The 19,253-nt window shown below is 52.6% G+C and overlaps 7 protein-coding genes and 1 non-coding gene across 8 annotated transcripts; 2 read left to right on the top strand and 6 right to left on the bottom strand.

The window, feature by feature from the left end:
- Positions 1–556: 556 nt before the first annotated feature.
- Positions 557–649, bottom strand: B0H65DRAFT_t154. The gene has a single exon. It is a non-coding gene; the product is annotated as a tRNA-His (tRNA).
- A 252-nt stretch (positions 650–901) lies between these two features.
- B0H65DRAFT_556982 (uncharacterized protein) lies at positions 902–2,148 on the bottom strand (the record flags this gene model as incomplete). The annotated part of the gene is made up of 3 exons (XM_062830071.1): positions 2,003–2,148; positions 1,471–1,908; positions 902–1,363 (listed from the first exon to the last, which is right to left on the bottom strand). Exons 1-3 carry the CDS (start codon positions 2,036–2,038, stop codon positions 902–904), a joined length of 936 nt encoding a protein of 311 aa, XP_062682645.1. The 5' UTR covers positions 2,039–2,148.
- A 722-nt stretch (positions 2,149–2,870) lies between these two features.
- Positions 2,871–4,631, bottom strand: B0H65DRAFT_424841 (uncharacterized protein; the record flags this gene model as incomplete). Its single annotated transcript, XM_062824533.1, has 4 exons — positions 2,871–3,247; positions 3,310–3,873; positions 4,123–4,420; positions 4,485–4,631. The coding sequence occupies 4 exons, from the start codon at positions 4,629–4,631 to the stop codon at positions 2,871–2,873; spliced, it is 1,386 nt and encodes a 461-aa protein (XP_062682644.1).
- A 1,219-nt stretch (positions 4,632–5,850) lies between these two features.
- Positions 5,851–9,652, bottom strand: B0H65DRAFT_150900 (uncharacterized protein). The gene is made up of 3 exons (XM_062821080.1): positions 7,187–9,652; positions 6,860–7,119; positions 5,851–6,795 (listed from the first exon to the last, which is right to left on the bottom strand). The coding sequence occupies exons 1-3, from the start codon at positions 9,433–9,435 to the stop codon at positions 6,185–6,187; spliced, it is 3,120 nt and encodes a 1,039-aa protein (XP_062682643.1). The 5' UTR covers positions 9,436–9,652; the 3' UTR covers positions 5,851–6,184.
- A 1,709-nt stretch (positions 9,653–11,361) lies between these two features.
- On the top strand, positions 11,362–13,953 carry B0H65DRAFT_490732 (protein SIK1). The gene is made up of 2 exons (XM_062827733.1): positions 11,362–12,021; positions 12,158–13,953. Exons 1-2 carry the CDS (start codon positions 11,852–11,854, stop codon positions 13,551–13,553), a joined length of 1,566 nt encoding a protein of 521 aa, XP_062682642.1. The 5' UTR covers positions 11,362–11,851; the 3' UTR covers positions 13,554–13,953.
- Positions 13,935–16,275, bottom strand: B0H65DRAFT_490731 (vacuolar protein sorting-associated protein VPS4). The gene is made up of 3 exons (XM_062827732.1): positions 15,177–16,275; positions 14,651–15,101; positions 13,935–14,529 (listed from the first exon to the last, which is right to left on the bottom strand). Exons 1-3 carry the CDS (start codon positions 15,830–15,832, stop codon positions 14,308–14,310), a joined length of 1,329 nt encoding a protein of 442 aa, XP_062682641.1. The 5' UTR covers positions 15,833–16,275; the 3' UTR covers positions 13,935–14,307.
- Positions 16,276–16,626: 351 nt separating this feature from the next.
- On the top strand, positions 16,627–17,225 carry B0H65DRAFT_547381 (Prefoldin; the record flags this gene model as incomplete). The annotated part of the gene is made up of 4 exons (XM_062829515.1): positions 16,627–16,690; positions 16,746–16,816; positions 16,907–17,031; positions 17,105–17,225. The coding sequence occupies 4 exons, from the start codon at positions 16,627–16,629 to the stop codon at positions 17,223–17,225; spliced, it is 381 nt and encodes a 126-aa protein (XP_062682640.1).
- A 287-nt stretch (positions 17,226–17,512) lies between these two features.
- B0H65DRAFT_507627 (uncharacterized protein) lies at positions 17,513–18,302 on the bottom strand (the record flags this gene model as incomplete). The annotated part of the gene is made up of 2 exons (XM_062828153.1): positions 17,513–18,201; positions 18,266–18,302. The coding sequence occupies 2 exons, from the start codon at positions 18,300–18,302 to the stop codon at positions 17,513–17,515; spliced, it is 726 nt and encodes a 241-aa protein (XP_062682639.1).
- Between the last annotated feature and the right edge of the window lie 951 nt (positions 18,303–19,253).

Here is a 19,253-nt window from a genome sequence, read left to right as displayed (position 1 = left end):
GCTTTTTTTGGACTTGCTCACCGGGAAAAAAGGTACTTCGGGTGAGCGAGTTGCACGAACCCTTTCTCACCGATGCATATCGAGTGTTGAACAACCTCTTCGTCGAAAACCCGGGTGAGAATGTTGAAGATGGATGCGAGCAATTTGGTTGGCTCAAAGTTTAAAAAGTGGACTAATTTTGCTCACCCGATGCACATCGTGCTCACCGGGTGAAAAAGGGTACAAAGGTGTTGATAGAGTTTCCGGATCACGATGTTCACCAGGCTTTCTCACCCGGGTGAGCAAGTCCAAAAAAGCCAACGGATCACGCCCTAAAATCGGCGTTTTGGTGAATGAACTTTGGAGGGTGCGGTGCCGTGGACAGACTACCATGCTTACATCTTGCCGTGCAAATATCTTCATCTGCTTAGGAACACATTCACTGCTCCAATACCTTGGGAATTCAACTATACTCGATGCAAAATATCAGGAGCGACGTTCTGGAAAGTTATCATCACAAACTGTCGGCCGTGTCAAAAAGCAAGGAGGTAAAGTAAAGGCAAAAACAGCAAAACGATGGGATTGCCCGGAATCGAACCGGGGTCCTCTCGGATTCGTTGTATGTCGAATTGACCACAACGAGAAGTACTGACCACTATACTACAATCCCTATTGGTTGTTGCTGAATTCGGTTGCAACCTTTTGCTCATATCACCCAAACCAAACGCCGCAACTGGTTGAACGAAATCCGCTGATCCGCACCATCACGGCATCACCAGACATCATCAAGACACTCGATATTTAGAATGCAACTATATCCACAGAAAACAGCATCAGTTCATTATCTTGGAGACTATCAGCTCCTAGGTACACTATGGTCTATCCATGGAAACCAGCTAAAACACACAGTCAGTGCCACCCCTCAAGCAGCCAACAACCCCTCCCCCTCCAAATACCCCTTCACGACCGCCCTAACATCCTCCGTCACCAATCCCAACTTCTCATTCGCACTCTCCTCCTCTCCCAGAGCATTCCCCGCCCCATCCGCCAGAAAATGGACCTTCAAAAACTCCACAAACGCGCTATAATCCCCCCTCTTCAACTTCTCCTCGCCCTGCTTGAAAATATCCTTCGAGCTGACATTAGCAACCTCCAGCTTCTTACCCGTCAGCTCCTCGACGATTTTGAGCAGTTGGTTCTGCGACACGTTGAACGAGGCCGTGGAGAGGTACTGGTTCCTGGTGAGGTCGGGGTGGCGCAGGATTTCCGAGACGGCGCGGCCGACATGAGACCTTAAGGAAGCGGGCCAGGGTTCGGTGCCGGAGTCGATGATTGTTGCTTTGCCGTTCTTAATGTCAATTCCACCAAGTCCATTCGACAACACCTATTGACAAAAATGGTGTTAGCATCTCCCGTCAATCCCATTCCCATTCCCATTCCACAACCATTTGATCCCACAACCCTTCAGAACGACGAGAGAGTGTCACATACATGCACCGGATCAAAAAACAACCCCGTCGACAACCCAGTCCAACTAATCCCATCTCCCTCTTTACTAATCAAATAATCGACAAACCCCCTCTTCCCCGCCAACAACTCCCCAATCCTCGTCTTTTCGATCCCTGCCTTGCGCGTGTTCACCCCAAACTCGCTCGGCACGAATCTCTTCACCCCGGCCTCGACGGCCGCATCGATAATCTTCTTTTGCTCTTGCACCACAGCGGTAGCCAGGACCGAGACCACGGCGTCTTGGCCTTGGAATGCATCTCGCAAAGAGGAAGGGGAGGAATAGTCGACTTCGGTGAACGGGACGGTGTACGGGGAGAATGAAGGGCGCGGGGAGGTGGAACCGGGGCGGGTGAGGATGGTCACGGTGAAACCGCCGACTAGGAGGGCGCGGACTATGTGGGTGCCTAGGTTGCCTGTACCCTATTTGGGTAGTAGGAAGGGTGTTGTTAGATCGCTGAGTGGTCTTGCGGGTGCAGACTGAGAAAGGGTAGTTGGAGGTCTGGTGGTGACTTACACCGAGGACAGCGACGGTGTTGATGGTGGAAGACATGATGCCAAGTTTCAATCGGTAATTGAGATTGCTCGTGGTGCTGTATGTCGCTTTTGGTACCGTATTGTTAGTTGGATTGCTAAGTGCCTCAATACTACAGTAAGAACTGCAAGTAAAGACGAAAGTTCGACCCTGAACAGTGACGACGGCGCACCTCAACTTGGTACTTATACTTTCCCCTCCTCCCACCTTTCCGTCGACATGCCGTTCTTGTGAACCGCGATCAAAGACATGATTAATCAGGCATTATGCATCATGATGTTGCAAGCTTGGCTCGGTATGGCATGCATGCTCCAGGTTGGTCAATGAGAGGCACAGGACCAAGACGTTCGAGACGCAAGCCCATCGAGAACCTCTTGATCAAATCTTGAATCTGCCGACAATGTGTGGCAGCTCCTCAATTGCGTCTTCATTGACCGAATTTCGCAACATGCACCAAGAGGAAGTGGTAAAGTGCGTTACTTCAACTCCCAGTCGCCGTATTACTGTCCATGTCAGTCAAGGAAGGATGACGGCTATCAAGAGAATGTTGGAGAAGCGACCTGCGAGACTGAAGCCGAGTGTAACCCCCGCTGGCATGTTATGTCGATATCACATCATGTCGGACGATGTATCAACGATCATCATCTCATTCGGAAACCGCAAGAGTTTTCCTAAGCTATACTAGAAATGACTATACTTCGCTCGAGTTTCTCCCGCTCGTCACTGTATGTTAAAACCATCATCCTCTCCCAACCATCTGTATCTGCCAATTGCTCTGCAACCTTCGCTGCTGAATGATACATGCAGAAAGATCGGACACGAACGAAGGCCAACATGAAAACAACCACAATCACTTCTCTCCGCCGGATATATCCATCAACGAGGCTTGTGCCTTCTCCCTCGCCACAGACGCAAAGTGCTCCCTCGGGCTTATCACATCTTTGCCTTTGCCTTTCTGATCGTCATCGTCTTTAACAGAATCCTCATCAGAGTTTCTGCGTGCACTCGCCCTGGCTGACGCCGCAAAGTACTTACGTCTCGTCGTCGCCTCCACAAAACGGCAGTCGAGCAAGAAGTCCGCCAACATAATTAGTCCGCGGATTTTTTGCGTGTTGCCCAACGGGTGTTCACAAAGAAAGCTGTTGTCCTCAGGGATTTCAGCATGCATGTCATCGTCTTCGTGCACCACGTCAATAGCAAAACGCGCAAAAAGCTGAAGGCGATTCACTGTACGGACAAATATCGATTAGTCACTGCGTCATATCCTGGCGAGGGAAAGTCAAACTCACAATGCCCTTCAAGAAACCCAGTCTGATCCTCTTTAATCAGAGCAATCAAAGCACGACAACCAATGTTGGTTGCTTCGTCCACTTCTGCCTTACTCAGACGCTGCGCGTAGTTTGACCAATCCTTCATATAAGGCTTGTAAAACTCATCAAAACTCCATTCAACGCAGCGCTTGCACCACACCTTGAAGGCATCATCATCCCGGAACCCAAGCGCTTGAGTCACTTCCCGAAATCTCTTCGTAACGTTTATGACTGCGTTTAGGGAGTCCGAGATTAATGGAGATGGAATCATTGGCAAGGGACCGGGCAGCAGCTGTGAAGTTGCTCTAGAACGGGTAGAAGCTCTCGACCTTGGACGCGAAGATGATGCACTCCCACTTCCACGAGATGGTGCGGTGTCATCGATCGGAGGGGAACCTGAGACTCCGGTAACGGGAGCTGGTCCACCCTCGGACTCGGTGGCGAGTGTTTTCACACCGGCGGGAGATTGTTCGGTTCCGTGAACTGAGGGCGAGGACGGTACCACAGTCTTATCCTGTGACTGATCGACCTCAGCAAAGCGAACTCGGCGAGATTCCTCGACGGGCTGTGAAGTTTCTGTCTGCATATGAGCATCAGCGGGTTGGGGCAAGAGGCTGGGCAACAGGCCTTCAACGGCGTTCGATCTTTCGGGCTGCTCTTGACGGCCGCGACGTTCAGCGAAGGCGCCCGAGGGTCGTTCGATCCTGGTCACTGTCATAGGAGCGGTCGCGGGAACTGTAAGATTCATGGGGTTTTGCTGATGAATGGCTTTTGGAGTCGAAGGCGCAGGACTCCTAATGCTTGATGCCAGCGAGCCTGACGCCACCGAGTTTGTGGGGAACGGGGTAGCTTGACGACCCTTCACTGGGAGGAAAAATTTGCAGACCGATGCCGGTGATGCTGCTGATACGACGGAACCTGTAGTTGGGCTTGACTTGGCGGTGACTTCTGTGGATTTTGGCTCGATAGTGTTCTTTCCCATCTCGACAAGCCTGCGAATATCCGACTCCCTTGTGACAAGTGTCTGAACCTGGTGTTCAACATCGGTCTCTGTCAATTTAAGGAACGAAGGAAGATCCGGAGATTCGAGCTGTGCATTCGTCAGCTGCTGGTTGACCTCGCTGATGACGATGAGTTGGTACATATGCACTCACATCTGCTGGCTGGAGGCCCATTCCAAATGCTTGGGCTTCCCTGCGGATTGCCTCGCGAAGTATATGCAACTCTGCCGCTGTTCCACGCGGAGAAGCTGCAGCTGGAGCAGAGGGGCGTCTTTTTCGGGAGGGGTTTTGATCACTCATCTGCGACTCAGACATGGAGGAGCGTCTTGAGCGTCTTCTGCCTTGGAAGTGATTCTGATCACTCATCTTGGTGACGGTTTGAGAGAATGATGTTGTGGTTCGTGTTCAAATGATGCAGGGGATCTTGCCCAGAAATGATGCTTTAATGTCCAAAAAGACTGGCGACGGTGATAGAGATGTGTGATTGTGTTGCGGGTGGAAGAGAGAAAAGAAGGAGAACCAAAAGACGAGTAGCGCGGAATACTTAAGCAGCTCGAGGCTCATCCTCGATTCTGGGCCTAGAAAGAGCAATGATAACAGTCGCCATCAACTTATACCTCTAGGTAAGAACCAGGCAGTCTATTGCAGATGCAGACCCATATCCGACCCAGCCACTTCCCAAGCCTGAATTCAGCCTTGATGCTCCCGACATGGCCACTCTAAATCAGGCACAAGCCACTTCCTGACAGTCCATCCAACTGAAGCCAAAGACTCCCGACACCTCAGGTCCACCCCATCCCCAAACATCAGTGGAGTCGGGTACGGTGAGAAACACCACCGGGTGTGTTCCTCCACCAAGACAGGACAATCAAGCCCGCCTTCCCCTGTCCCCTGAAGGTTCTAATGGATAGTGGGCCATTGAGACCTAGCCTTACAGACAATCAAAGTGGAAGCAGCGATGACATTGAGGATTTGGAACGAAGACCTTGCCCCCGTAAGGGTGCTGGTGCATAATAGAGGAAACAAGAAGGAAGGAAGAAGCCGGCCATTCTTGGTGCCAAGTGCCGCCAGAGCTTTGTTCACAGGCTGTGTTATCTCGGGAAGGCTCGATTTTTCCGCTGGTCGTGGTTCCCCGCTCTCTGTGTCTGCCCGGTAAGGTAACTTGGTCTGCGAGACTGTTCCGCATCAAAGGACATTGGGAAGCTGCGGCAAGCTACCAGCTACCATGGCTAATTAGGCAGTAACGCTGCATCGCAGTGCAGCTGTGTTGGCCAAGGAATGCGTCGATAAAGTACCTAGAGGTAATAGGAGATAGAGCAGGTTATCGCAGGACGGAAAGTGGGAAACCGCCTCCATAATAAATGAGCAAGGAAAACAAGGTAAATCCAGGTTACATGATGGTACCGTAAAGACTCGGGAAACTCGTTTTCCAGGCTGTGCAGAAAACGCAGGGTTAAAGATCTATCAGATGCTTTCGGCGGCCGTCAGAGAGCATGTACTTGGTTGCCGGACACCTTTAACCCTGCAACCTGGAAACCGACTTTCCCAGGATTATACGGTATGTCTGAGGAAAAGAGGACAAGGCGATGAGCTTCTCCAACGGTCTATTGAATATGAAATGTAGTTTCTGCTTTCGATCCAAACCAACCACCACAAGCTGGAAATGAAACAGCAAATGACCTTGTCCGGCTCTGGCCGCTCCGTCAAGATTGCCCCGAGTCTAAAGGAGCGGTAATCTGCAAATTGACTACTGTGGCTGACAACATAGGAAACAGCCCCTGTCTCCCTCCTCCTATTCTAGCCATCATCTTAATTCTTTGGTGGGTTGTGCCGCACGTACCGACAGAAATGGCTTAGAACCAATTCTGATTTTCGCCCGTATTAGTACCGTAAGGAAAGAAACCAGCACCAGTATACTGCACATCTGGTCCTGTTGTCATGTAACCATTGCTCGTGTAGCTCGGTGCAGACCCAACCGGGTTGGAGACAGTGATGTCAAGATCGTCGAGGGAAAGCATATTGTCCATATCAGATGCGACCGAGAAGAGTGCATATTCCGGAGCAGAGGTATTGGGAAACAAGGGAGTAGCTGACTGTTCGTGGATATATGGTGGAGGAGCCATAGGCGTTTCGGACCAGGTTGTTGATGGCATGCTAGTCGAATGCCCGACCTGTGTAGCCGGTGTAGCCGGGAACTCGCGCATCGAGATGGATGGGCTGATGTTCGGCGGAAGCAGACGTCCTTGTAATGTCCATGTGTCGTAGGCCTGTTGCAGGGTATCTTCAATGATCTTGTTGACGTCGTCAACCCGTAGCACCACTTGATCTTGTATGTGTTGCCCGGCGTATTCGTAGGCCGCTTGCGTGAAAAGCCGGGGCATTTCCGTCAACAGGTAGTGTTGGAATTCGAGAAAGTTTCGAGACTCGGCTCCCATAGGCTGGAAATCCTCTGCGTATTCGGGATCTGTTGACACATCGGTCAGTTGTCTGTCTGGACGCTGTGGACCGGAGGTCCTAGGAAGACTCACAAGGTGACGGCACAATATCGTTGGGGAACAGCAGTCGATAAATCTCTCTCCATTTCTCTTCGTCGCTCTGGCGCCGATGTGTATGCTTCCTGGACTTGAGCTGCCGTTCTTGTGATGTGGTAATGTCTCCAGGCGGTTTGACATCGAGGAGTTCGCAAGCTTCCGGGGCCATCTCGTGAATCGTGAGCTGTCTCGCATCGCTGAAAGTTTGCTTGCACCGTTGACAATGGATCTTGTAGTGTCTCCGATAGAGATGCTCCCTACAAAGAGTGTTAGCGACGTACCATGCATGGGGCGAGGGCTAGGGATCGTGGTTGGTATATTTACTTTAGCCTTGGAATGGTCGGCCAGTCCTTGTTCGCGCAAATATCATAATCCACACGGTTGTACTTTTCTGGATTGTGCTTACGGAACGGGCAAGCAAATCTCTTCGATGTTGCGGACCCAGGCCTGGAAGCATAAGGCGAGGGCTGACTGCCGTCATCATCGTCGTCATCGTCATCGTCGTCGGGGGTTCGCCGAGAACTTGGAGGTCGGAGGCTTCCACCCGGCCTTCGCCGAGACGGGGTGGCCTTCCCTGCTCGATATGGATCCATCCTGTCGATGTTGCTGCTCCCTACACTCCCAACACATGATCTGATCAATGCATCCCAGTTTTGGTTATACTGGAACCAAGTTCGTTGTAGCACCGTGTTGATGGCCTGCTGATAGGCTTTGCTCCAGACTCTGCTGTTGTCATTGCTGATGTCGTGTTCTGCCCAGAGGTCTGGATCAGATAAACTGTCATCTGAGACACGTTCACTAGTGCTATCGTCAAGGGTCAAGAATCTGTTCCTAGGGTTACCAGATTGCATGCTCGAGACAGACGGCGACCCAATGGAAGAGCCGCTCCCTGGCTTCGGAACAAGCAGCCAGTCCTTGCGAACGACGTTGTTCCTGGGAGCAAGTTCAAGCAAAGCATCTGAAAGGGAGGGTTGCTGACTGGCTTCTACGCCATGTTCCGCAGATACTGCGGTTGGGGGTCCGGTGTAATCTGAGGCCAAAGCAGTCCGTGGACGTTGAATATCTTCCCCTCGGGCCAAGTCCGCAGCTCCAGGTTTGAGAGCATCAAGATGTCTATCGCTATCTATCCGACGTAGCCCTTTTCCCATTGGTGATGGACTCGACTTCAAGCGTGAAAATACATTGGTCTTGGTCACAGGAAAAGAAGCGCTCTCTGTGGTGTTTGGCGGGCTTGTGCGATGCGATGCGATGTCCGTTTCTCGAATTGGGCTTGCCTTGGATTGGGCGCGAACGTAGGGGTCCCAAGCGGCAAATAGTCCGGATTCTACGACAGTGGTTTGAGAAGGAAACGCTGCAGTGAAAGCTGCCCTAGTCGATGGCACAGGAATTGGGGAAGAATCGGCCAATACAGGATTGTCCGGATTCATTTCACTGGTTTGGGGCGATGATGGCTCGAGGTTTAGGCGGCCCATCCCATCGACTAGAGATGAACTGATATCGACTGGACTCTCCGTCAACGGGCGCAAGCCATGGGAGTAATACGCCTTGACGAGGCTGCTGACGTTCTGTTCGGTCCTTATTTGAGCCACGTTAAAGGCGTATTGCGCGATGCTCTGGGGATCCGAAGAGCCATTTGCGAAGAACTCGAGTATATCTTGCAGCCGAGAGGGATTCTGCGCGTCATCATCCTCCGTGGCCGCGTGTCGTCCGGTTGTGTGTTCGTCCCACGTAAAATGCAACTTGGTACCTCGGTCCCGCTCGTGATTCAAGACCAAATGATTCCATGCTGCCACTATCTTTGGCTGTTTTAGGAGGCCACGAATCACAGAGGAGTGCTGCCAATGGGCTCGTTGCATGCCTTCTTCGCAGTGCCTGCCGACGTGATCTAGGTAGTCAGGACGTGACTGCACAAAGGCACCGCAGAATCCACATCCCCAAGCTCCTCTTGTTGGTAGCTTGACTATGTGTTCAGTCGTTGGGGGAGAAGCAAGGTTGTGGACATCTCGACAATGGGATGCAAGGGATGGCCGTTCTGGGAAAGAATCGTGGCAAATGGAGCACAGATGCTCCTCGGGTCTGTCGTGGTCCTTGAGTTCGTGATCCCTCCACTGTCCAGGATACGCAAACATGGCGTCGCAAAATGTGCAATAATAGCGAGGTGGGTAGTCGTCGGTGTTGAAGCCGTCATCGCATTTCTCAGAACTACAAGGTGTCGCAGACAAATTAGGGTCCGCCGAGTCCAGTGAGTGTTGTCGAACTGAGTACCGCGAGTATACCGTCGAGGCAGTGGAAATTCTTAGGCCAGCAGTCGAAAAGATGCTGGGAGCAGCTGAGCTCCGTCTAGATGTCGAGGCGAGTGAGGCGCGTGAGTTTTTGCTAGTGAGATCATGGTAGGCAGTTGGAAAGTAATCGTTTTCTTCCCAGATGTCGTCGGTATGTGTCTCGGGATAGGGATTCATATTAGATGTAGAAGTCGGCACCTGATACGAGGCAGCATCATTTTCTCCGACGGCGTAGCTGGTGAGTCCTTCTTTCACAGGGTCTACCCTTGGCTGATGGTGATTCGGAGCCATGAAGAAGGCTTGGGCGGTATTGGTCTGGTGTGTGACTTTTGTTAGACAACAAAGGTATAAGCTAAAGTTACCAGTCAGGAGCAAGTCTGGGCAGGATGCCGTGGAATGAAGGCAGGAAACGGGCTACCTCCAGATTGGCCTTGTTCAAGAAATGGTGTCGTTCTTATTTATCGAAGCTCTAGGGGTGTGAGATCATGTCTTGTGTCCAGACCTATGCTCATTCGACCAATTGATGAAGTGGATTCACGAATTGACTGCGCACAGGGCTGTGCAAGACTTTGTGGGGATGGTGAAGCCAAGAAGCTCTCAAGGGTCAAACGTGATCCGGGTAGAAGTAACCAAGCTATTGGGAGACGGAACGGTTCCTGGAGGAGGCGGTGCTTTCATCTTCTATGCCGGCCTCTAGGGTGACGCGGAGGGACGGCAGTATCATGTCAGAAGAAGGCGAAGTCGCGGTCCTTGATGATGGTTTCGTGGGGTGTCGGTGCCGGCGCGGAGCTTGTAGGCCGGCCATTGTTCCTAGGTAAGGTAGCTACATAGCAGACTAGGCTCGCAGGGTAGGATGGGATTATGTCGTACGGAGATGCCGCTGTATAGCGACGTGACCCCGAGGGCATAAGGCTGAATCCAAGGGGACGGATAGACAGATACTGCAGAGTACCTTTTTGATAGTCTCATAGCTTGGAAGGTCGGTGTAGAGGGAAGCTCATCACAGCTGCGCACTGGTTCAGGCTACCAAATATACAAACATATATACAAATCACTATGCCAAACACCACTATCGATTTGGCATTACTTGAACTGTCGGAGGAGGCTGATTCGACTGGGGTACTCTGTAGTATCGTGGTGGTGGTGGTGGTGCTGTCGACGCTGCGAGACCGAAGTGGAAATGATACACGGCGGCACCACATGCATGCGACGGGCCGGAGTGGTGCGCCATCGACCCGGACGCTTCTGATGCGCTGAAGAGCGGGAGAATTGGGGCGATTTGGGGGTGTCGTGCATCCTGTAGGGCTCTTCCGCCACTGTTATGTATCATCACTCGAAGTCCCGGAGTTGGTATGTCGCTGATTGGATGTCCGGCTGGACGGAACCGTTTGGCGACCAATCCCGCAGAAGCCAGAGAGGCTATTCTTCCATGGCTTCTATAGGAAGTGAAAGCGACGATGAACGACCTGCCATATTAGTCTAAACATCCCAAGTCTTGTCTGTCTGTCTGTGTCTGCCATGTTGCCCCCCGCCCTGACGAGAACATGGACGTCGTAGTAGACGATGCATTGAATGTCCTGAGACCGGGCGGACGACAATGTTGTTGGCCTGAGTCATTCGGCGTTCCGGTCAGGTGGTAATCCATAATCCCTTCTTGGACGCGAGTCTTGCTTGAAATGCGAAGCTGTCGACACTTGTGACAGCCAAAGTCCGAGGTGGTCATGTTTTTGATCTGACTGCATATCGTGTAGTGCTGATATGGGATGTGTCTCGGTCGACGACAAAGGAAGGTAAGAAAGACGAGATATGGCCACTGCATATGATATCAGCAAATTGGCATGAAAGTGACAGGAGAAGTAAGGGATTGTGGCATTGCCGCAATGAGAAGAACAAGAATTCATCATGAATCATCCGTCTCCCTGCTCTCCCGGAAAGCCGTAAAAGGATCGATGAACGGACTGTTACCGACACCGCCAAACAGTCCAAGCCTCAATCTCTCCCATTGTGCAGGGTCAGACATGCAGATCGAGCCGATAGGGCTGATGTTGATGTGAGTGAGGGAGATCGACCATTGGCCAAATGGGAATAACAGGGTGGGTGCGATATGCGATCTGGTTGAGTGCGATGCGAAGGTCAAAAGGAAGAGTGTATGTGGTGTGGTACAAAAGTGGGCAGCATGTCCCGTGTGGGAGCCGGAGGACGATGGGCACTGGACAACTTCAGTTGAGTGGACGGGAAGTCGAAAGACGAAGTGTTGATTTGTGAGACTAAAAATCAGACAGCTGTCCATCAGCTGGCAGTGCTCTCTGCCATATTATTCTTATCAGAACTCTTATCGACACCAAAATCTCAACTCCGCACAATCGGCGCCAAGCCTTCCCAACTTACAGCGCTCCAATCGAGTCCAATGGGCCAATGGGGTCGCCAATGCGGCGTCAATTGGGGTAGAATCCCCACCCCGCATGGCCGTGGCCCGTGCTCCGTCCTGAGCTTGCCGCAAAAATTTCGAAAAAACTTGTCCAGGGCAAAAGTGGCAGAGCAAAAAAATATCCAAACACAGCGACCTTCTGATTCCCGGAGACCCAAGACTGAGTTCATGCACCGGTGGCATTGAACGACGCCCAATTGCGCACAACACACGAATCCCAGCGCACCGGTTACACAGTCGCCCTTTTATACAGAGTCATCATCCGACATCATAAACAAGATGGCCAACGTCAACTATCTCTTGTTCGAAAGCGCGGTCGGCTTCTCGCTCTTCGAGGTCGTCCACCAGGCCGACACTGTCGGCTTGGAGCTGCCCGAGGTCAAGGATGCCATGAAGGATCTCGACAAGTTCGGCAAGATGGTGAAGCTCCGCAGCTTCAACCCTTGGAAGTAGGTGGCCAGAAAGCACATGTGTTTTGGGGATGGTGGTTTGGGATACTGTTGGTGGTGATGAAGTGGTGGTGATGTTGGGAGGACAGAAACATATTGAGAAGATACCAGAAACTAACACTCCTTAACCTCCCAGCTCTGCCGCCCATGGTCTCGAGGCCATCAACCTCATCTCCGAGGGTATCATGCCCGACCACCTCAAGAACACCCTCGAACTCAACCTCCCCCAAACCAGCGGAAAGAAGAGCAAGATCGTCCTCGGTGTCGTCGACAAGAGGCTCGCTGGTGAGATCAGCGGAATGTTCCCCGGTATTCAGTGCGAGTCTGCCGATACCTCCGAGGTCGTCGCTGCCCTCCTTCGCGGCATCCGCACCCACGCCGGCAAGCTCCTCAAGGGCCTCCAGGACGGTGACATCAACCGCGCCCAGCTCGGTCTCGGTCACGCCTACTCCCGCGCCAAGGTCAAGTTCTCCGTCCACAAGAACGACAACCACATCATCCAGGGTATCGCTACCCTCGATGCTCTCGACAAGGGTATTAACTCCGGCGCTATGCGCGTGAGGGAGTGGTACGGCTGGCACTTCCCCGAGCTCATCCGCATCGTCTCCGACAACGGCACCTACGCCAAGGTCGTCATCGCTGTCGGCAACAAGAAGTCTCTCAGCGACGAGTCCCTCGACGAGCTTGCCAACGTCCTCAACCAGGACGAGGACAAGGCCAAGGCCATCATCCAGGCCGCCAAGGTCTCCATGGGTCAGGACATCAGCGAGATGGATCTCAACATGGTCAAGGACCTCGCGGACAACGTCGCCAAGATGGCCGACTACCGCCGCATCCTCGCCGAGTCGCTCGACAAGAAGATGGGTGAGGTCGCTCCTAACCTGCAGGTCATCCTCGGCACCCCCGTTGCCGCCCGCCTCATCTCCCACGCCGGCTCGCTCACCAACCTCGCCAAGTACCCCGCCTCTACCCTCCAGATTCTCGGTGCCGAGAAGGCCCTCTTCCGCGCTCTCAAGACCAAGGGCGCCACCCCCAAGTACGGTCTCCTCTACCAGAGCACCTTCATCGGCCGTGCCGGTCCCAAGGTCAAGGGCCGCATCTCCCGCTACCTCGCCAACAAGTGCTCCATTGCCTCCCGTATCGACAACTTCTCCGAGAACCCCACCAAGCGCTTTGGTGAGGTTATGCGCGAGCAGCTTGAGCAGCGTCTGGAGTGGTACGCCAAGGGCATCAAGCCCATGAAGAACACCGAGGCCATGGACAAGGCCATCAAGCTCGTCATGGACGACGAGGGTGACATGGACATCGACACCGAGATGGTCGACTCGCACACCGCCGCCCACGCCGCCGACTCCAAGAAGGACAAGAAGGAGAAGAAGGACAAGAAGAAGGACAAGGAGGAGAAGAAGGAGAAGAAGGACAAGAAGGACAAGAAGAGGAAAGCGACCAGCGAAGACGTCGAGATGGTAGACGCCCCCGACGCTGCGGAACCCGAGAAGAAGAAGAAGAAGAAGAAGTCGAAGTCTGAGTAAAAAGCCGAAAGAAAAAGAAGCAAAGCAGCGTCACCACTTGTGTCTTTTTCCCACGATTTTTACTTTTTTTCTTCACTCATCTTGTTTAGAGCTTCTCGTCTCGCGCGTTTTCACGTCGTTCTTGTTTGTTCGCTCTGTTGTCGTTGTTATCCTCGGGAGTTTCTTATAATGTATGGGTTATGGGTCAAATCTGGTACAAAGGAGTTTTACGGGTCTACTTGTTTCTTGCAAGAATCATAAATAGTTCGTCGTTGTCGTCATTCACATCTCTTGCCATCTACGACTGATCATAGAGGGTTAGCGCAAAAAGTTTCGAAGGATGTGCGTGTGTACTAGCATCATACCCATGGAGCATCATATGGCGGCGGCGATATGGGTATAAACAAAGGCTCATTAAACGAACGAAACGTCTTTACCTTGTTGGTGTGATATGTCATGATTCTATGTACTCTTCCAACATCGCATGCAGATCGCAAAACGCCCACCGACACGCCTTCCCCTGATTTCCTCACCAGAATAATATCGTCATCATCAAGTAAGTCTTCATAACAAACATGTGCATACCGCACGCTATGTGCTACTAACATAAATAGGGGCGAAAGTGAGCCCCAAAGTAAAAAGTACCTAAAACATCCAGATACCCGCCGCCCTCTGTACACTACTCCTTCGCTTTCCATGGGAGAACCACCAAAGAACAAAAATAAACCACACGAACAATTGACCACACCCCCCACTACACTGCGGCAGGCATCTCTTACGCACCCTCACTACCAAACTCCTTTGTCCACTCCTCATTCCTGTGCAGATCTTCCGCCGACACAGTCGGCCTGCTGGCCTTGATGGCCTTGATAAAGTCCTTCTTGTCGACAAACGGCTCGAGCAGCTCGTCCGAGGGTACCTGCTCCCACGTCATTTCGATGGCGTCCGGGTCGCCTGGCGAGCAGGGGGTGAGCATTTGCTTGCCTTCGTGGACTACCTGTTTCGTTGTTTCAACAATGTTAGCAACCTTACATACATTATACAATGGGAAAGGGGGAGGGAGGGAAAGGGTTGAGGAACGAGGATGGAGAGAAAGAAAGAAAAAAAGAAAAACAAACCTTCTTAAAATGCGTAGCCTGCTGAATCTTCCTCACCGGCTGCATCAGCGCATCCTGCACCACAATACTGATATCCGAACCCGAATAGCCCTCCGCCGCCCTCGCCAGCTCGCGAAAGTCTTCCGAATTCAGGGCCGTGTTGGTGTCGCCCACCGCCAGCCGGAACATGGTCGTGCGCGCCGCCAGATCGGGCAGAGTGATGTGCACGCGGCGCTGGAAGCGGCGGCGGATGGCGGCGTCCAGCTGCCAGGGGATGTTGGTCGCGCCCAGAATCAAAACGCCCTTGCTGTCTTTGCCGACACCGTCCATTTGGACCAAAAGTTCGGTTTTTATCCTGCGCGAGGCTTCCGACTCGCCTTCCCCGCGCGGACCGCAGAGCGCGTCGATCTCGTCGATGAAGATGATGGAGGGCTTGTTTTCTCGGGCCATGGCGAAGAGTTGCTTTACTAGACTGTTTTTCGTAAAACCGTTAGCTTCCCATACACGATAACGGCACAAGAAACCAAGACAACAGAAGAAGACATACCGTTCACTCTCGCCCATCCACTTGCTCACCAAATCCGAGCTGCTCACGCTAAAGAACGTGCTCTTGGCCTCCGTCGCCACCGCCTTCGCCAAATAACTCTTTCCCGTTCCCGGCGGGCCATACAGCAAGATGCCCTTCCACGGCTGCCTCTTCCCCTGGAACAGATGGGGGAACTTGATGGGCAACAAAACCGCCTCCTTCAGCGCCTCCTTGGCACCCTCTAGTCCAGCCACATCATCCCAGCTGATATTCGGCCGTTCCTGCAGAATCGCTCCCGCCAACGCGCTCCTCAGCTTCTTGCTATCCTCATCTAATGCTTCCCCTCCTCCATTAGCGCCATCCTCCCCAGCCTCCTTCCCCTTCCCCGTCCCGCCCGTCGACCCCCCGTTCGCGCCCACCATCCCGGGCTTTTTCTTCTTTGCGTCCGCGTCCGCCAGGTGCGCTTTGAGCTTCTCGGCCCGGTCCATGTACTCGCCCGTCTTGGCCCGGATCATCTCCTTGGACTTGGGGTTCTTCTCCCATTTCAAGGCGAGCATGAACAGTTCGAGCGATTGGTAGTACAGCTGGTAGGCTTTGTCGTACTGGGCGGCGTTGTCGGCTTCGATGGCTTTGCGCACTTGCTCGATGGCGCGGCCGAGGAAGTCGGTGTTGGACATTTTGGCGGCGGCGGCGGCGGTTCGAAACGTGTAGGTGGTGTCGCGTGAATTCGTGGTTTGGTCAAGAGTGTACAGTTTGTGGTTTTTGGCGCGTCGCAGTAGGCGTTGTGGTCATTCGTTCCTATGTTTGTTTGTTTGTTTGTTCGGTGATGTTGATCTTCGCGCGCCGAGGTTGGAAGTACAAGTCAACAGATGGCCCTATGCGAGGGAGGGGATTTGTTGATGACGACGCTGTTGTCCTAGGCAGAGACGAGGCGCTAGAGAAATCGGGAATTGGTCGTGTCTTTCGGGCGTCGCCTGGTATTGACAATGGCAAGATTGTCGTCTGGCGAAGAAGTTGGTGTCTCGCGCCCTGGTCTGAGGTGGAATTGGAGAGGGGAAGATCGTTGGTCTTGTCCAGATCTTGGTTTCAAGCAACACGGTCGACTTGGCCGTTGACCTAGAAGCGCTAGCGCGGGGTCCTGATTCCTGGGGCCACTGACGCCACTCGTTCGCGCGTGAGGAGTGCGCTAGTCCTGGTTTGTTAGTGCATAGCTGGTAAATACACCAGAACGCTAACTGACCTGGAGATCCGCTCACCCCTGATGATTGACTGCACAGCGAGCTCAGTTCCCCAGAATAGAAACATCCCAAATTCCCCATATTGGAGCTCATCCGTGTTTCTGTTCCTGCTCTTGATCCATCATCTTCCTTGACTTTTTCCAAATCCTCAATTTTTTTCACTTCTCGGCGTCACCGTCGAATAATCTTTCAGCCTAACCCTCACCTCACATCATATCTGAAAAGAAGCAATCATGGCCAGCCCCCTCCAACTGAAGCTCCAAGCTCTCTCTGATGAGTATCAAAACTTGAACAAAGGTGAGCCCCCTTTTTGGTGATATCTCCAGAGTTCATCCGCTGACCATACCTTCAGAACTCCAAGAGACTGTTCTCGCCAGACAAAGGCTCGAGGCTCAGAAGCAGGAAAACATCGGTGTGCAAAATGTCAGCAACGCCCATGCACCTTTCGAACTCGACTAGCCCCCTTCTCTAATGCTGCCCAACGAAAAGCTGGACTAACTGAGGAGCGTGTAGGAGTTTGAGAAGCTCAAGGATGACGAGCAGATCTACAAGCTAGTCGGCCCAGTGCTGCTGAAGCAGGACAAGATGGACGCAGAGAACACGGTCAAGGGCAGACTGGAGTTCATCAGCAAGGAGATGTAAGTGGACCGCTGGCATTCAAGGGACCTCGAGGTCAAGGACTCACAAGCAAACTGGCTGACTCTCTCACAGTACTCGTTTGGAGGAAGTCATCAAGGAGACACAGGGCAAGATTGAGAAGAAGAGGACAGAGATCATTCAGGTCCAGACGAGCGCCCAAGCTGGTGGTGCTCCTCAGGCTGTCAAGGCTTAGAGGTAAATTGAATACGTACGGAAAGAATGTCCACGATACCCAATCGAGATCAGGCCCAAAAGCGATCCATCACAGAGCGAACCGGGCAAAGTGTCTCTTGAAGGCGGACGCAAGTCAGCTTCTTACCGAACGGTGATTATTACATGATGTATCCCCCGATTAACCCCTAGATACCCCCATAACGCCTTGCTCTAAAATCATAGAATGGAGATAGCCAAAACACAACTTACACCCCCCTCCCCCTTACTCACACACAAACCGCAGGTCTCATCCCGTCCAACCTCAGTTCAGTTCAGCGCCATAATCGTAAAACCCCACGGCAACCCCATATTCTTACAACTCCGATCACTAACCCACGCCACACTATCGCTCAACAAATCCTCGCCCACCGCATTCAGCGGAAGCAGACTACTCCCATCCGCATGTCTCGGGTGCGGCACCCGATCCTCCACCGTCGCCACCACAAAGCTCACCAGCTCGTCCTTGGTATAGCAATGACTCAACAGGGACGTCCCGCCGACGCGATCTAACATCGTCCGGCGCTGCTCGCTCTCGGCAAAGAGCTGCAGTTCCCTTGAGAAGAGGCAGGTCGTCAGGTCTTCTGACCTGGAGTTTGCGTAGGAAGAAGAACGAGAAGAAGAAGAAGAAGCAAGCAAAAGCCGCTCAAAAACCATCGCCATCCCCGCAACGGCTTGCACGAACAGCGTGACCTTGTCGTGGTCGTCTAGCCCGGCCTCGATGCGGAATTCCTTGTCGGTGACGAAGGCGAGGCAGGAGGTGTCGAAGATGGAGTTGAGGATGCGGTCGAGGCTGGAGGGCTGGGAAAGGAGGAGGGCTTGAAGGCTGTCGGGGAGGGCGTAGGTGGTGGTGAATTGGGTGAGGGTTTGCTTGAGGAGGGAGGAGAGGCAGGTCTCGGGGGGGACAAGGAGACGGCCTGGGTCGAAGGATAGGTGGTTTGTTGCTGCTTCGATGCTGGCTGTTTACATGGGGAGATGGGGTGTTAGTGTGGGTGTGAGGGTTGTGGGAGGATATGAACTTGCCTTGCATTGGGCTTACGGAGGAGATGGTGGACGCCATGGTGAATCTGTGGGAAGGTGAGGGAGGGTATCACGGAGATGTGGGATTGGTATCAACAGCAGAGGGTAAGCTGGTATGAATGGATGCTAGATTACTACAACAGATGGCTAGAGGGTGAAGGCAGGATTATAAGCAGCAAGATATCACTCGGGAACGGAATACACCGAAAGTCTCGCCGCCACCTATTTTCCTGGCTGGATATTAGCTGTGTACTATCTTGGAAAAAGGCATTTCCGTATATCAGTCTGCAGCCGAAGTTGCACCGCGATCGAGGTCATGATGGCGCGGTCGAGATCGTGAGGAACAAGGACACCGCATCGCGTATCGGTCAGCCAGTTGCCAGTCCTGGTTACTAGTGTATCTGTCAGGGGCACACCCTCATCACACCCTCACAGGGCCGGCCTCACTTGTGGCATGTCCTCACTCCTCGCCTCCCCTTTTGGTCCCGACCCCCTGGCGGATTCCGTGAACTCCCGGTTTTGAGGCTGGAAATGGTTCCCGAGTGGTTCGACTTGCATTTCGCTAAATTGCTTCTTTGGACCTTCTGGTGCATTGGCTGGTCCCGCCGTGTCACCGAGTGTTATTCGCTGATCCGGAAACCGGCAGGATATCGCCGCTGCCATGTTTGAATATGATGGCAACTCGCATGGGAATCAGACAACATTTGACTTTGGGATGTTTGATCTGGTCAGAAACATCGAAGCAAACTCTGAAAAACGGGCATCTTTGGCCGTGGGGGTTCAAATTGGATTAGATGTATTAAGATTGTTACAATGAAGAGGAGCCATAATCCAGCCGTCTAACACAACCGAGTCTCGACATGGTCAGTCACCAGCTGGTTGGACACACATCTAAATTGAAGAATGTCATCCATCAATCCCTCCATCTCGCCATCCAAAGTTCAAACATGAAAATGTCCAAGAACGTTAAGGGCGTGATCTGTAGCGATTT

The sequence above is a fragment of the Neurospora tetraspora genome, assembly GCF_033439725.1.
Source record: "Neurospora tetraspora strain CBS 560.94 chromosome Unknown B0H65scaffold_3, whole genome shotgun sequence".
Lineage (NCBI taxonomy): Eukaryota > Fungi > Ascomycota > Sordariomycetes > Sordariales > Sordariaceae > Neurospora > Neurospora tetraspora.
This window is presented reverse-complemented; position numbering and strand designations above follow the sequence as displayed.